General features: G+C 45.3%; 1 protein-coding gene across 4 annotated transcripts in view; it reads right to left on the bottom strand.

The window, feature by feature from the left end:
• The window catches only part of LAMB3 (laminin subunit beta 3), a 100,069-nt gene that overhangs the window by 35,865 nt on the left and 51,021 nt on the right, over positions 1-13,183 (bottom strand). For all 4 annotated transcript variants that reach the window (XM_073542416.1, XM_073542417.1, XM_073542418.1 and 1 more), the window contains 5 exons: positions 12,336-12,399; positions 11,687-11,880; positions 6,655-6,775; positions 2,184-2,372; positions 1,727-1,882 (listed from right to left, as the gene is read on the bottom strand). In XM_073542416.1, coding sequence (XP_073398517.1) covers positions 1,727-1,882; positions 2,184-2,372; positions 6,655-6,775; positions 11,687-11,880; positions 12,336-12,399 — 724 coding nt within the window. The remainder of the gene's footprint in view (positions 1-1,726; positions 1,883-2,183; positions 2,373-6,654; positions 6,776-11,686; positions 11,881-12,335; positions 12,400-13,183) is intronic.

Below are 13,183 nucleotides of genomic sequence, written 5' to 3' on the forward strand. Positions count from 1 at the left end.
AAGGAAGAGAGAGAGCAACATAGACTCAAAGCCTGATTCTCCATAGAAAGAAAGACTAGTATGGAACGTGAGGAGTAAAAGGGAACAGAGGACGTGGGTTAGAAGAGAACCCTTCCTAGAAGTTCCAAGTGCAAGGCCGGGGCCCAGTCCCCGAGGTTGTATGGATACTAATGGTCCTGCAGCAGACACCAGAGGAATAGAAGTAGTGACCACTTTATTCCCATACAAGACTTGTGGGCATAACAGCAACTGGATAGTGAGCTGGGACTTAGTAGCAAGGAGTCCCTGAAGCAGGCTACAGCTGTCTGCCGTACAAGTAGAGTTCATAAGAACATCGGACAGGAGGAACTCCAGTGCAACTCAGTACTAGGAGTACTTCATTTAAAGGCGCTATAAGAGGAGACGTTCAGAAAGGCACATGTTGGCGGAGTGTTGGAAAGGAGTGTTCCATCTGGCCTGGAGGTTGACTGAGTCCCTGACCCGGAGGACACGGCACAGAGGCAGGCACCTGTTTGTACAACAGACTGTGAGTAAAGCTTTGGAACTACATGCCCTGGTGTCCTCCACTTATTCCCTGCGCCAACCTGCCCAGCACTGCTGCCTCCTTTACGCCTGACACTACACCATCTATGTGTCACTTCACCTACACTGCCCTGGGACTCCAGCCCTGCCTGTGGACGGCTATAACATCACTGCTGCACCACACCATCTGTCCCAGAGGATCTGTCTGCAGCGTCGGCTTAACATCTTCATTGCCGAACACCACAGGTGGCGTCACGAATCATTCATAAACTTTCATCACCATAAGCACACTGAAACAACTCCATTTACAATGGGCGCCCAGGGCCACGGGCCGGGTCCCAGCTGCCGTGACATCTCCCATTGAAGCTCATCGAGCCCGGTACTGAGTACCCCACAGCCCTGGGTGTGAGGGCGACCCAATCACCACATACAAAATCCAGGCATGGGCCCTTTACCATGAGCCTGTAATTTCATAGTTGGGCATACAGAGAATTTCCTGTCAGACTCCCTATAAATCTGGTAGAAAATGATTATGGCATGCTCCATCAGATGCTCCATGTATTCCCCTCTAGAAGTAGAACAGAGGTGTAGAGAGGTTCATGTACAGCCCTAGGCTAGATAGGACAGTCGCGGGAGAGTGTTTGGAAGCTTCTTCTTTAGTGATTGATATCACGAAGGCAAATATAAGGCAGCGCCATCCTCCTGCTGAAATTTAAAGTAAGTTTAACGACTGAAAATTATGGTGACATTTTATATATTTTCTGCAATGTTCTAAAGTGTTAATATTCTATGATTCTGACTATTATTCTGCACTAAATAGGGTTAGAGCAAATTAATTTGCAAGTCCCGGTGTTTCAGCCATGTACGAATCTGAGATCACTGGCCGAGAGTCTTGGGGACTGCCTCCTAACTCTCGACATCTGGGGCTGCAGATTAACCATCAGGGCGCAATGTCACATGTATCACGCATCAAAGAAGATCTCCTGCCAGGTCAGCTAATCAAAGGAGGATCTAGGGATGCAGACAGATCAGAGGCGGTTCTCAGAGCTCCCGTCCATTGGTCACAGATTGCTGACGTGACTGACGGACCGCGTTCTGCAAATCAATTCACACCAACTCTGGTTCTCAACAACAGAAGAAAATAAAACATGGCGATACCAAGTGAGGGGTTTATCATCTGTGCCTTGAGTGATCAGTCTCTTACCGGTACAGCCACGTGGGTTGGCAGCATTCAGTTGGTAGTACCCTGGCTTGCACTGATCACATCGCTCTCCACCAACATTTTCTTTACAGATGCATCTTCCATTCATAGGATCACAGCTACCACCTTCTACACTGCCCTCGGGATCACAATCACATGCTAAAAAACAAAATATATTCACACTTAAAACAAAGGTGAAAAACCTACGCTTTACCACTTAGACTTAAATTATGGATGAAGTAACATGTGATTACGAAATACATTAGATTGCAAGCATGAGGCCAACCAGCAGGTGGCGCCAAATTTTAGCAGGTCTACATAATAATGGCCCATCTAATAAAACGATTTTCAAAGCTCCCAAGAGAAGCAAACCTGAACTCCTAAAATCTGGTTGATGTGTTATTGACTTGCCGTCCTGACCAACCCCCCCCCCCCCCCATTTGTATAAATAAGGGCTCACAGATGCAGGCGTCCCTATGGCTCATATCCTTATTGGGGTTCCTATAATAGTCAGCTCGGCACCTCTCGCAGTTCCTCCCGGTAGTGCCATCAGCACAATCCTCACATACGCCTCCACTCACTCTGCCGCTGGCTTCATACACTGCGGCATCAAAGCGACATTTGTCGGAGTGGTTGTTGCAGTTACAGCCTGAAATTGGGAAGAAAAAGTCAGTATTACTGGATGCACCACATTACAAAGAACCATCTAATTCCAGGACCACAATCTTTGCTGATTAATAGTTTACAAGATGACATAATAATATGTTAATTGTTTCAAACAATATATGGTATTTCACCCAGCAGATGGGTACATTACAGCTGCTGACAGTCCATTAGCCTAGCATCCATTGCAGTTTTCAGAGCATACCACCAGATGGCGATAGCAGACTGTATGCAACATGTCATTCACTTGCCTGTATACATGGAGACAAGCTGGCTATATACAGGGAGTGTATCATCTTCGTTCTTTACTAATGAATACCAGATCCTGATTGTTATTATTTCTTCACTTACTTGTTATTATTTTCTCTTTGCAGATTTTTCTGCATTCTATCTTTTGTACATGAACATAAGTGCGGCCATATTCCCAGATCTGCTGTAGCCATCATCATTTAGTGATATTATACCTTACAGTAGTCATGATAACCATAGGAAGCTGCAGTTTGGAGAAGTCTCACTCATTTCTATGGGAGAATTTTTTTTGCAGGAAGGGAGAGCTGTGATCATCACCTCTTGACTATGACACCATGATATATAATTGCTATTTTTTATTATTTTTCATTGTAATCCTGCCCTTGATGATAATCTGATGACCAGGGGTGTACCGTACATAGAAAAAAGGGGGCCCAGTAGCAGAAGTCCTAATTGGTGTGACATTAATGTCTTTATATCCGCTAATGAATTTGGAGAAATCCACAATTTTTCAGCTACACAAATGAGATGTTAAAGGGAACCTGTCGGCAGGATTGTGCTCAGTAACCTACTGACAGTGTCAGGTCAGCGCCGTTATACTGATTACAATGATACCTTGGTTTATGAAATCTGTCTTGCGGTTGATGTTTAATCTTTATTTTAAGTCTTCATGTGGTGCTCTGATATGAAGACTGTTGACAGGTCATTGATCCCTCACTGACCTGCCCCCATAGTTTACATAATGAGCATTATATATACATACTGGGGGAAAAAAAACTGCAGGCAGGTACCGGCCGTGGCACCTGCGTTGCAGCATAGTCGCATGTGTACTCTGCTTATAATAAATGTGCTAGAGGTTATTCTGATAGTATAAAAAAAATTTTTAAATAGCAGCGCCCACTGCACCTACATAGTAGCAGCAATCGGTGTATATAGAGGTGATCCAATAACAATTCCGCAGGTGCCGGCAACGCCACTTGGAGGAGGAAATTTGTTTTTCCTTCTGTAGCAAGATGGCGTCGCAGGTGCCTGCACAATTGCAGCTATCGGATCACCTCTATATACACCGATCGCTGCTACTGCACAGGCATGGTGGGCACCATTATCAATTTTTTATTATACTATCAGGATAACCTCAAGCACATTTATTAGGTGAAGCACGAGCATATCATTAACTCAAAACAGAAAATAAAGATTAAACAACAACCACAAGATGGATTTCATCAACCAAGGTATCATTTTAAAGGGAATCTGTCACCTACCCTTTGGCGGGCGATGAAAACGAGGTCGGTCTGGTCCGATGGGCAGTGTTCCCGATGTGTGCCGCCTCCCCATCCTTGCCCGCCGTCAGCAGGTTATTTCTGAATTGGAGTAGGTGTGCGCCATTTTTTGTGCGTGCACTAAGCATTCATAGCTAGCGCACGCGCAGTATGCTTTGCCCGACTGCGGGCAAAGCCGAAAAGCCGGACTGCGCATGTGCCAGTTAACTAAGCCCCGGAACACAGCAAAATACTTCCTTTAATCACTATAACGGCGCCGGCCTGACACTATGTGTAGGTTACAGTGCACAATCCTGCTGACAGGTTCCCTTTAAGTGCTTTTTCAAGCTGAGGTTATTTTCATCTGCAGCTGAATACGACTGGTCAGGAAACCTAGTAACTGTGTAGATCATCGCTTTCCTTGCTTCTGTTCACTAAGGTGCCATGCCAAAGGTACTAGCTTTAGCATGTGTATGTTTCATCCAGGTACAGCTCTGGCAAAAATTAAGAGACCACTGCAAACTTTTCAGTGTGTTTGATTTTTCTCTTTATAGGTATATTTTTGAGTAAAATGTAAATTGCTCTTTTATTCTATAAACTACTGACAACATGTCTTCAAATTTCCAAGCACTAAATTTTGCATTTATTTTCAGAAAATGAGAAATGGTCAAAATAACAAAAAAATTCAGTGCTTGCAGACCTCAAATAATGCTAAGAAAACAAGTTCATAATCATTTAGAAACAACAATACTAATGTTTTAACTCAGGAAGAGTTCAGAAATCAATATTTTGTGGAATAACCATGATTTTTAATCAACGCTTTCATGTGATTTCACCATGCTTTCCACCAGTCTTTCACACTGCTTTTGGGTGACCTTATGCCACTCCTGGTACAAAAAAATTAAGCAGTTCTTCTTTGTTTGATGGCTTGTGTCTATCCATCATCCTCTTGATTACATTCCAGAGGTTTTCAATGAGGTTCAAGTCTGGAGACACATTGATTGACCTAGCTGTGTGGCATAGCGCATTGTCCTTCTGGAAAAACCAGCTCTCAGAGTTGGGGAACATTGCCTGAGCAGAAGGAATCAACTCTTTTTCCAGGAAAACCTTGTATGCGGCTTGATTCATACGTTCTTTGCAAAACTTAACCTGCCAAATTCCAGCCTTGCTGAAGCATCCCCAGATAATCACCGATCCTCCACCAAATTTCACAGTGGGTGCAAGACACTGTGGCTTGTACTCCTCTCCAGGTCTCCGTCTAACCATTAGACGACCAGGTGTTGGGCAAAGTTGAAAATTAGACTCATCAGAGAAGATTACCTTACTCCAGTCCTCTATGGTCCAATCCTTATGGTCTTTGGAAAACTTCAGCCTGGCTCTCCTTTGCTTCCCATTGATGAATGGCTTTTTTCTACCTTTACATGACTTGAGCCCTGCTTCTAGGAGCCTGTTACGACATGTTCTTGCAGTGCACTTCACCCCAGCTACCATTTGCCATTCCTTTCGTAGGTCACTTGATGTCATCCTGCGGTTGCTGAGTGACATTTGAATAAGATGCTGGTCATCCCAGTCAATGGAGAGTTGTTTTCGCCCTCTGCCGGTCTGTAGCTTTGTTGTCCCCAATGTCTGCTGCTTGACCTCATTGTAATGGACCATCTTAGAAATTTTAAGGATGGAGGCAACATGACGCTCGCTGTATCCCTCTGCTAGTAAAGCCAGAATTGAGCACTTCTTTTCCTCACTTAAGACTTTTCTTTTCACCTCCTTTGGCATGGTTAAAAGTTATTTTTATCATTCCTATTACGGTACTTTTGGGATATTACTAGCACTTGATTTGCCATCCAGCTTGTCCTATTGCAAGAGGATTGTGAACACCACAGCAGGGTTTTTTAAACTTTCCTTCATTAAATAAAATTTGGTTCAGGTGATTACCTAATCAGGAGCACATTAAGTAGAATGAGGTGTACTCTGGTTGGAATTCATCTGACACTGGAATGGAATGGCTTTCAGATATATAGAGAAGTTGATTTTTATAAAACTGTGCAGAGGTCTCTTAATTTTTGCCAGAGCTGTATGTAAGAACAACAAGCAGGACACCTAACCACATGTGGTAATACAACATGTATCCTCCGGAGGCAGGGTTTTGTTAAGTGCGCTGGCTGTGATGGAGCACTTAAAATCTCATTTGCATATTTTGAAAATCATGGACCAACGTGGTTTTCTTTCACTGGCCTACATGCCCATATAAAACAGGGTCGATCTTGATGCCAGACTCCCTGTGAAGGTCAATGAGCACTTGTAAGGTGCTGATTACAAATGTAATAATAGAGCTGTATACTCTGGCAGTTGTTCACCGAGGCTCCGAATGTTCCTTACAGCTATGTGAACAATTCTGCTATTTTTACCTCTGTAAAATAATTTAGGGCAAACACTAAGGACGAAGTAATAACAAAACCAGAAATGCCAAAATAATTTGGATGGCAAAGTCCATGCTATAGTGCATACGTAACAACAGAAAGGGACGATCATCAGAGATGATTAACAAAGGTCACTGACCATCAGTGCAATTCTAGGAAGATTTACAGGATTCACATCTGAAGAATGACATTCATTCACTCATCACAATAATCGGTGGAAACAAGCAAAAGAAAAACTGCAGAAAAAGTATAAAAGTAAAATGAAGAATATGTTATGTGATGCTTTCCTGGCTGTATATTATTGCCATCTAGGTGACCTCTCACCGCCATACTGGGCACTTACGTTTGCACACATTTGGGTTGTTTTCATCAGCTGGCCTCCAGGGCAGGTCATTGTAGAGGTCAGCACAGCTCTCACAGTTTACTCCAGCTGTGTTATGTTGGCATGCACATGTACCATGTACCTGCAAGAATGACAAATAAAATGAAGAATTCATGACTTATAGTATATTATTAGGAGAGTTACTAATTGTCCGATCCTCTTGTACACATATAGTAGCAAATCATAGACCTTGTGCATTCCTAATAATTGTATAAACTACTGTAGGGGGGAGAGTTTCCGCTGTGTAACTGGGCTGGAACCAAGGGAGCTGTCACCAAGGTTCCAAGGGGAACTGTTTCTGGTAGACATAATTAGAGAACGGACCAGAGACAGTTCTAGAAGGAGTGGGGGCGGAGCAGTTATAAAAGGAACGCAGGACACCAGCAGGGGGCATTCGACGGAGCGAGGGAGAAAGAGCAGGAAGCCTAGGTGGCGCCAGAGTGCCGGAAGAAGTCAGCACCTGCCAGGGAGATTGGATGGGGACTCACCGGTGGGGACTCACCGGTATCAGGGAGAGGACATCACCGAGCAGCACAGCAGAAGCAGAGGGACGCTGACCGGACGCCCATGGTCGCACTCCAGACACCGAGACCCATGACCGCCGCGGCCCCTGCCCGCTGCCACCCACGGCCGCCACTGCCTCACTCTGTTCCGCGGCTGCGGCCTGCCCGCTGCCACCTGCGGCCGCCACTGCCTCACTCCATTCTACGGCTGCAGCTTGCCTGCTGCCACCCGTGGCCGCCGCTGCCCGACTCCAGCCTATGGCCCACCAGCTGCCGCCCGCGGTCGCCGCTGCCCCACTCCGTCCCGCAGCTGCGGCTTGTGTGCTGCCATCCGTGGCCGCCTCTGCCCTGGTCCACACTGCGTCTGCGGCCTGCCTGCTGCCACCCATGGCCGCTGCTGTCCGACTCCAGTCTGCAGCTGCGGCCCGCCACCACCCACGGTCGCCGCTGCCCCACTCCGTCCCGCAGCGGCGGCCTGCCCGCTGTCTCCCGCGGCCGCTACTGCTCGACTCCAGCCGGCGGCTGTGGCCAGCCTGCTTCCACCTGCGGCCTCCACTGCACGACTCCAGCATGCGGTTGCGGCCTGCCCGCTGCAGCCCGCGGTCTCCGCTGTCCCACGGCTGCGGCCTAAGTGCTGACATCCGCGGCCACCTCTGCCCCGGTCTGCACTGCGGCTGTGGCCCGGATGCTCCACCCCGTGGTGGCCACTACCCCGTTCTGGTCCGTGCCTGCAGCCTATGCGTTCTGGCCCACGACCGCCACAATCTCGCCTCCACCAGGGGGCCCAACGCTGAGGGACTCTCCTGGGGCCTGTTGTGCCCCCTCTACACCTGGGCGTAGGAATGCCAGAAGCTTGCATCAACTCCTCGTAGGTTGGGCCTAGCGGCTGAGACGCCGAATGGACACCTCCCGGACAACAACTCTGCAGGACATCAGAGAAGGTTAAGTGACACTTCGTCGTTAGCTAATTATAGTTCCTGGACTCATAGTTGGCCATATCGCGGCCATATAATTACCAGCCCTGACCGGGTAGTTAATATCGTGTTATCTGTGTGTATTATTGTTTGAATCCCTGCGAGGAAAACTATTGTCAGCTTGCCAGTTACCCAAAAAACCCACAACAGTTGAATTTAAGTTTGCTCCGGCTCCGTCTTGTCACTGCATCCTGCGTAGCTGCGAATACCACTCTACTATTATATTTGGATCATTAATATGGCACCCACTAGCCAATAGGTGCTCATTGTATACCTCTTTGCAACTCTAATATTTTACTTGTAGTAAGTAGTCCCCTGTCCTGCATATAGGAGAAAATTTGCTGATCGCGGACGATGAATGGGGACAGTGTTGCCAAGAACAGGGCTCAAGAACTGGTTTCTCCAGACTCTGCCATGTCCCGTTTTGAATGGTTCAGAAGAGTGTAAGCTCCTTGTATTGTCTGAGTTGTAAACCACTCTGGTATTTCAAGCAGTCTGATTGACAATGCATAGAGTGGAGGCTGAGCATGTGCATTAAAGCCTATGATCTGTAGAGTCCTTTTATCGAGTTCCAGAACCTAATTCTCAGAATCGTATCAGTTCGACCCTCACCGATCAGGCCTAATTTATCCCTTGGATAAGAGATAATTTACTATAATGGAACTCTTAAAGGGGTTGTCCACTCCTAGGACAACCCCTTCTCAAACCTCACACTTGGCCCTGATAAGTTAAAAAAAAAAACTATCCTCACCTCCTGTGCCGTCACTCGCTCTCCCCGAGGCTCCCGTGCGGTTGTTGTGACACATGACCCCAGCACCCAATTAGCGCTGGCATCACTGTCCCCACCTTCGGACAAATTGAACATGAAGAGGAAGTCAGAGATCAGCCGCAGCCCAGACTTCCTCTTCATGTTCAATTTGTTCGAAGGTGGGGAAGTGATGCCAGTGCTAATTGGGAGCCTGTGTCACATGTCACAACAACGGCACGAGAGCACCGGGGAGACCGAGTGCCAACACCATGGGAATGGCGCCAGCACGGCATTTAAGTATAAGCTTTATTTAGTTTATTGTGGCCAAGTGTGGAGTATTGCAAAGCTCCACTGCTTGGAGCTTTGAAGACAAGGTAGCCTGTTACACTGCATATCATGTTATTGGTGTTTTCTCCATTATTAAAGGCATAATGATACATTATACTGCTTCACAGAGGAAGCATAAAGCAGCTTACAGCTAATATGGGCCCTTAGAGACTCTGTGTACTGCTGAATAGTGTCTGCATAGGCAGCTTTGAGTGTTTAGTAGTTGTTTTGACTATTAGTCTGTTTTATATTCAGGACAGAAGAAATGCTGTCAAGGGTGGTCATTGTCTTCTGGGGAAACCAGAAGTTGTGTATTGAATCTCTGGAGTCACTTCTCTTATAACAGAGGCGAACCAATAAATGATTTGATACCTATTCACTTCAATATGAGCTGAGCTGCAGTACCTGAGAGTGGCCACTACACAGTGTATGGAGCTGTGGTGTTTGGCTCCATTCACTGTTCACATAAAGCCCCCGCCGGAGCTGTTAACACCGGTAGGGGTGCCTGAGGTCCCAAGGATAAATCAAAGATGCTATAGGATATTTACAGGATGAAAAGATGAAGTGGTCAAAAATGATGTTGAGAAGGCTAAACTTTTACAATGATATTTTGCATTTGGATTCTCTAAGACTAGTTTCACACTAGCGTTTCGAGGCACAGCGGATGCTCGCCGTGAAGCTCCGCCCCCTGCTGCGCCTCCTCTGGTCAGCTCAACCTATGGGCACATGATGCTGCATGTGGCCTGAGTACCCTATCTTTGGCATTGGGTACGCAGTTCGTGCGCAGGTATGCTTTTGCCGGCGCATGCATCCTTTTGACCGTGCGCTGGCCACACCAAAATGCAACACAATGCATTTGGCGTAGGTCGGCACACCATCAAAAGGACGCATGCGCCGGCAAAAGCATACCTGTACCTGCGCACGGCCTGCTTACCCAATGCTAAAGATAGGGTACGCAGGCCGCATGCAGCGTCATGCGCCCATAGGTGGAGCTGACTGGAGGAGGTGCGGCAGGGGATGGAGCACCTCAAAACGCTAGTATGAAACTAGCCTAAGAAAGCGAATGTAACATCAACTGATCTTCACTGTGCAATCAAAGGAATAAAATAATCCACACTATCTATAAACAGAGAGATGGGGAGAGAACACTTCACCAATTTAAATTAGTTTAAATCTCCTGGTCCAGATGAATTACATCCTAGGGTACTGAGAGAGTTAGCAGAGGAAATTGCAGAACCACTGAGCAACAGCACAAGTGAAAAAGACTTGGGTATACCAATAGATAACCGACTTCACAGGAGTCAACAGTGTGATGCAGCAGCAAACAAGCAAACACAGTTTTAGAATGTATTAAGAGAAGCATAGAGTCTGCATCATGCAAAGTAATTATCCCGCTCCACTCCACTTTGGTCAGACCTCATCTGGAATACTGTGTCCAGTTCTGGGTGCCACAATTTAAAAAAGACATCAACAAACTGGAGCAAGTTCAGAGAAGAGTTACCAGGATGATGAGCGGACTGCAAACTTAAAGGAGCTGGGAATGTTTAGCTTGCAAAAAAGAAGACTGAAATTTAATAGCTGTCTACAAATATCTGAAGGTATGTCACTGTAGAGGGATCATCTTTATTTTCATTTGCACATGGAAACACGAGAAGCAATGGAACGAAACTGAAAGGGAGAAGATACAGATTAGATGTTAGTAAAAACTTTTTGACAGTGAGGGTGATCATTGAGTGGAACAGGTTGCCACGAGAGGTGGTGAGTTCTCCTTCAATGGAAGTCTTCAAACAGATGCTGGACAGACATCTGTCTGGGATGGTTTAGTGAATCCTGGATTGAGCAGGAAGTTGGACCCAATGATCCTGGAGGTCCCTTCCAATGCTAACAGTCTATTATTCTATGAATCATCTGTATCAAAAGTCTGAAAATCCCCTTTATTTCATTTCATCATGACAACCCCACATGTAGAGTGGTGTCACTAAAGTTTTATATACCACAGAAAAAACTTTGAAGTAGGCTGCTCCAACCACGTGCAGTATACCCCAAATTAAGTCACCCTTCACTCTTTTCCTGTATATTACATAAAAAGGGGTTGTCCCAGCTTGTGACGAAAGTCTGCTGTGTGACTATAGACTGCAGAATTCCAGGGTCGATCACAGTTACTGTATATACCCTAAGACCACATTCATTACATGCGGTTTATGCATAAGAAAAACTATATCCACTACAAAAAAATATACAGAGCTGGGCATAGTGCAGCAATAATGTAGTTTTCTAGGATCTTTAACCGTGCAAAGAGACGTATTACACTATTCTCTAATCTAGTAATGCAAAATATCTGATCACTTAGCACATGTCTGGACCAACTAATGTTTGATGCAGGTCATTTTACTGTACGTATAGCAATAATTACATATACATTATATAAACATGATATTCACCTGGATGTCACCGAATGGATCTCTTTCTAGCTCATTGTCCGATACGCAGCGGTCTGCGTGGCCATAACAAAAGCAACTGCCGTGCACCCGCATCTCATTGACTGCATAGAACGCGCTGGGCTCGCGATATCTCCGAGGTGGCAAGTGTGTCAATTGAGTGAAATTGAGTCTCAGGTTGGTGAACTGTCCAAGTTCTGCAAAAATAAAACCAGACCAAATAATCATCGTTCATATAAATTGCAGTCAGAGCAAAATGATCCCGGTTGAAAGGTCAGTCAATGTGCTTGTAGTGTCACCCTCACCATGTGTGATCGCATCATGTCCTGTAAGAGGACCATAAAGAAGGGATTTATTTCAATATCAGGATATTTTACAATTACTTAGCTATGTCATCATACGGTTACATGGCGGTCACTGTTCACTTATTTGGCATGAGTGTCTGCAAGTTTTCCAAACACCGGGGAATGGTAAAATCTGTATCCTCCCATTGCTCCACCACTGAACTCTATTCTAAATTGCAACCTATAATCTGATATAATCATACAACCACAGTCATTTATCAGCAATGATTAGGATCAGCGAAAACAAGTAGTAGTATAATATGATATAATATTATGTAATAGAGAAATACAATGGATTATAGCCTTACCATGGATTTGCTGACTTTTAGAGACAGGAGCAGAGAAAGTCATTGCCATAGGGCTAAATTGTATCTGTAAATTAATTCAAAAACATTAACTGATGATAAGGCTTCCAGCTTTAATAGATAATGTTACAATATGTTTCTTTAAAGGGAATCTGTCACCATGTTTGTCATACCTCAACTGAGAGCAGCATGATGTAGGAAAAGAGACCCTGATTTCAGTGATGTATAACTCAGTTTACTGGATGCAGCAGTTGTGACACAATCAGAGTTTTTAGATGTAGGATGCAGCAGAGCTGTGAAAGCTAACCCCGCCCACACCAGGCTCTCTGTATACATAACTATTGACAGTGAATGACTTATCAAAAGAGGGGGCGTGGTCGGTTTAGCAAGCTCAGACCAGCTCGTCAGGGCAATGATAATCACCAGGTAATAAAATCTTCATTGTAAGAAAACAACAGCACACAGCTTGATAAGTGACACATCGTTGAAATCTGTGTTTCAGCCTCTCTCCCCTGCAGTCTTCAGATTACATAGCAAAAAACAGCTGACAGGTACTCTTTAAACCGCCTTGCTGTGGGACCCATGTATGAAACCGGATGAAAGAAAAAATTATTAGCGCTGTGTGTTAGGACATAACAAAATGGACTCACAGCCCCCAAAAGAACTTCAGCTGACTAATAATCTTTGGCTTGTGTGCTGCATCCACCTTCTTCAAATGTCATCAAAGATTGGTTGTGTTTAAGTGGGGTGACTGACATTCACTCCATAATCTGGCAGTCAATGTTGCTGCTGTACAAGGGTCTTGCAAATCTGTTTCCTAAACTCTACTATTTATATTTAGGCTCTAATTC

The sequence above is a fragment of the Dendrobates tinctorius genome, unplaced genomic scaffold, assembly GCF_039654945.1.
Source record: "Dendrobates tinctorius isolate UK_male_01 unplaced genomic scaffold, ASM3965494v1 ptg000127l, whole genome shotgun sequence".
In the NCBI taxonomy this organism is placed as follows: domain Eukaryota; kingdom Metazoa; phylum Chordata; class Amphibia; order Anura; family Dendrobatidae; genus Dendrobates; species Dendrobates tinctorius.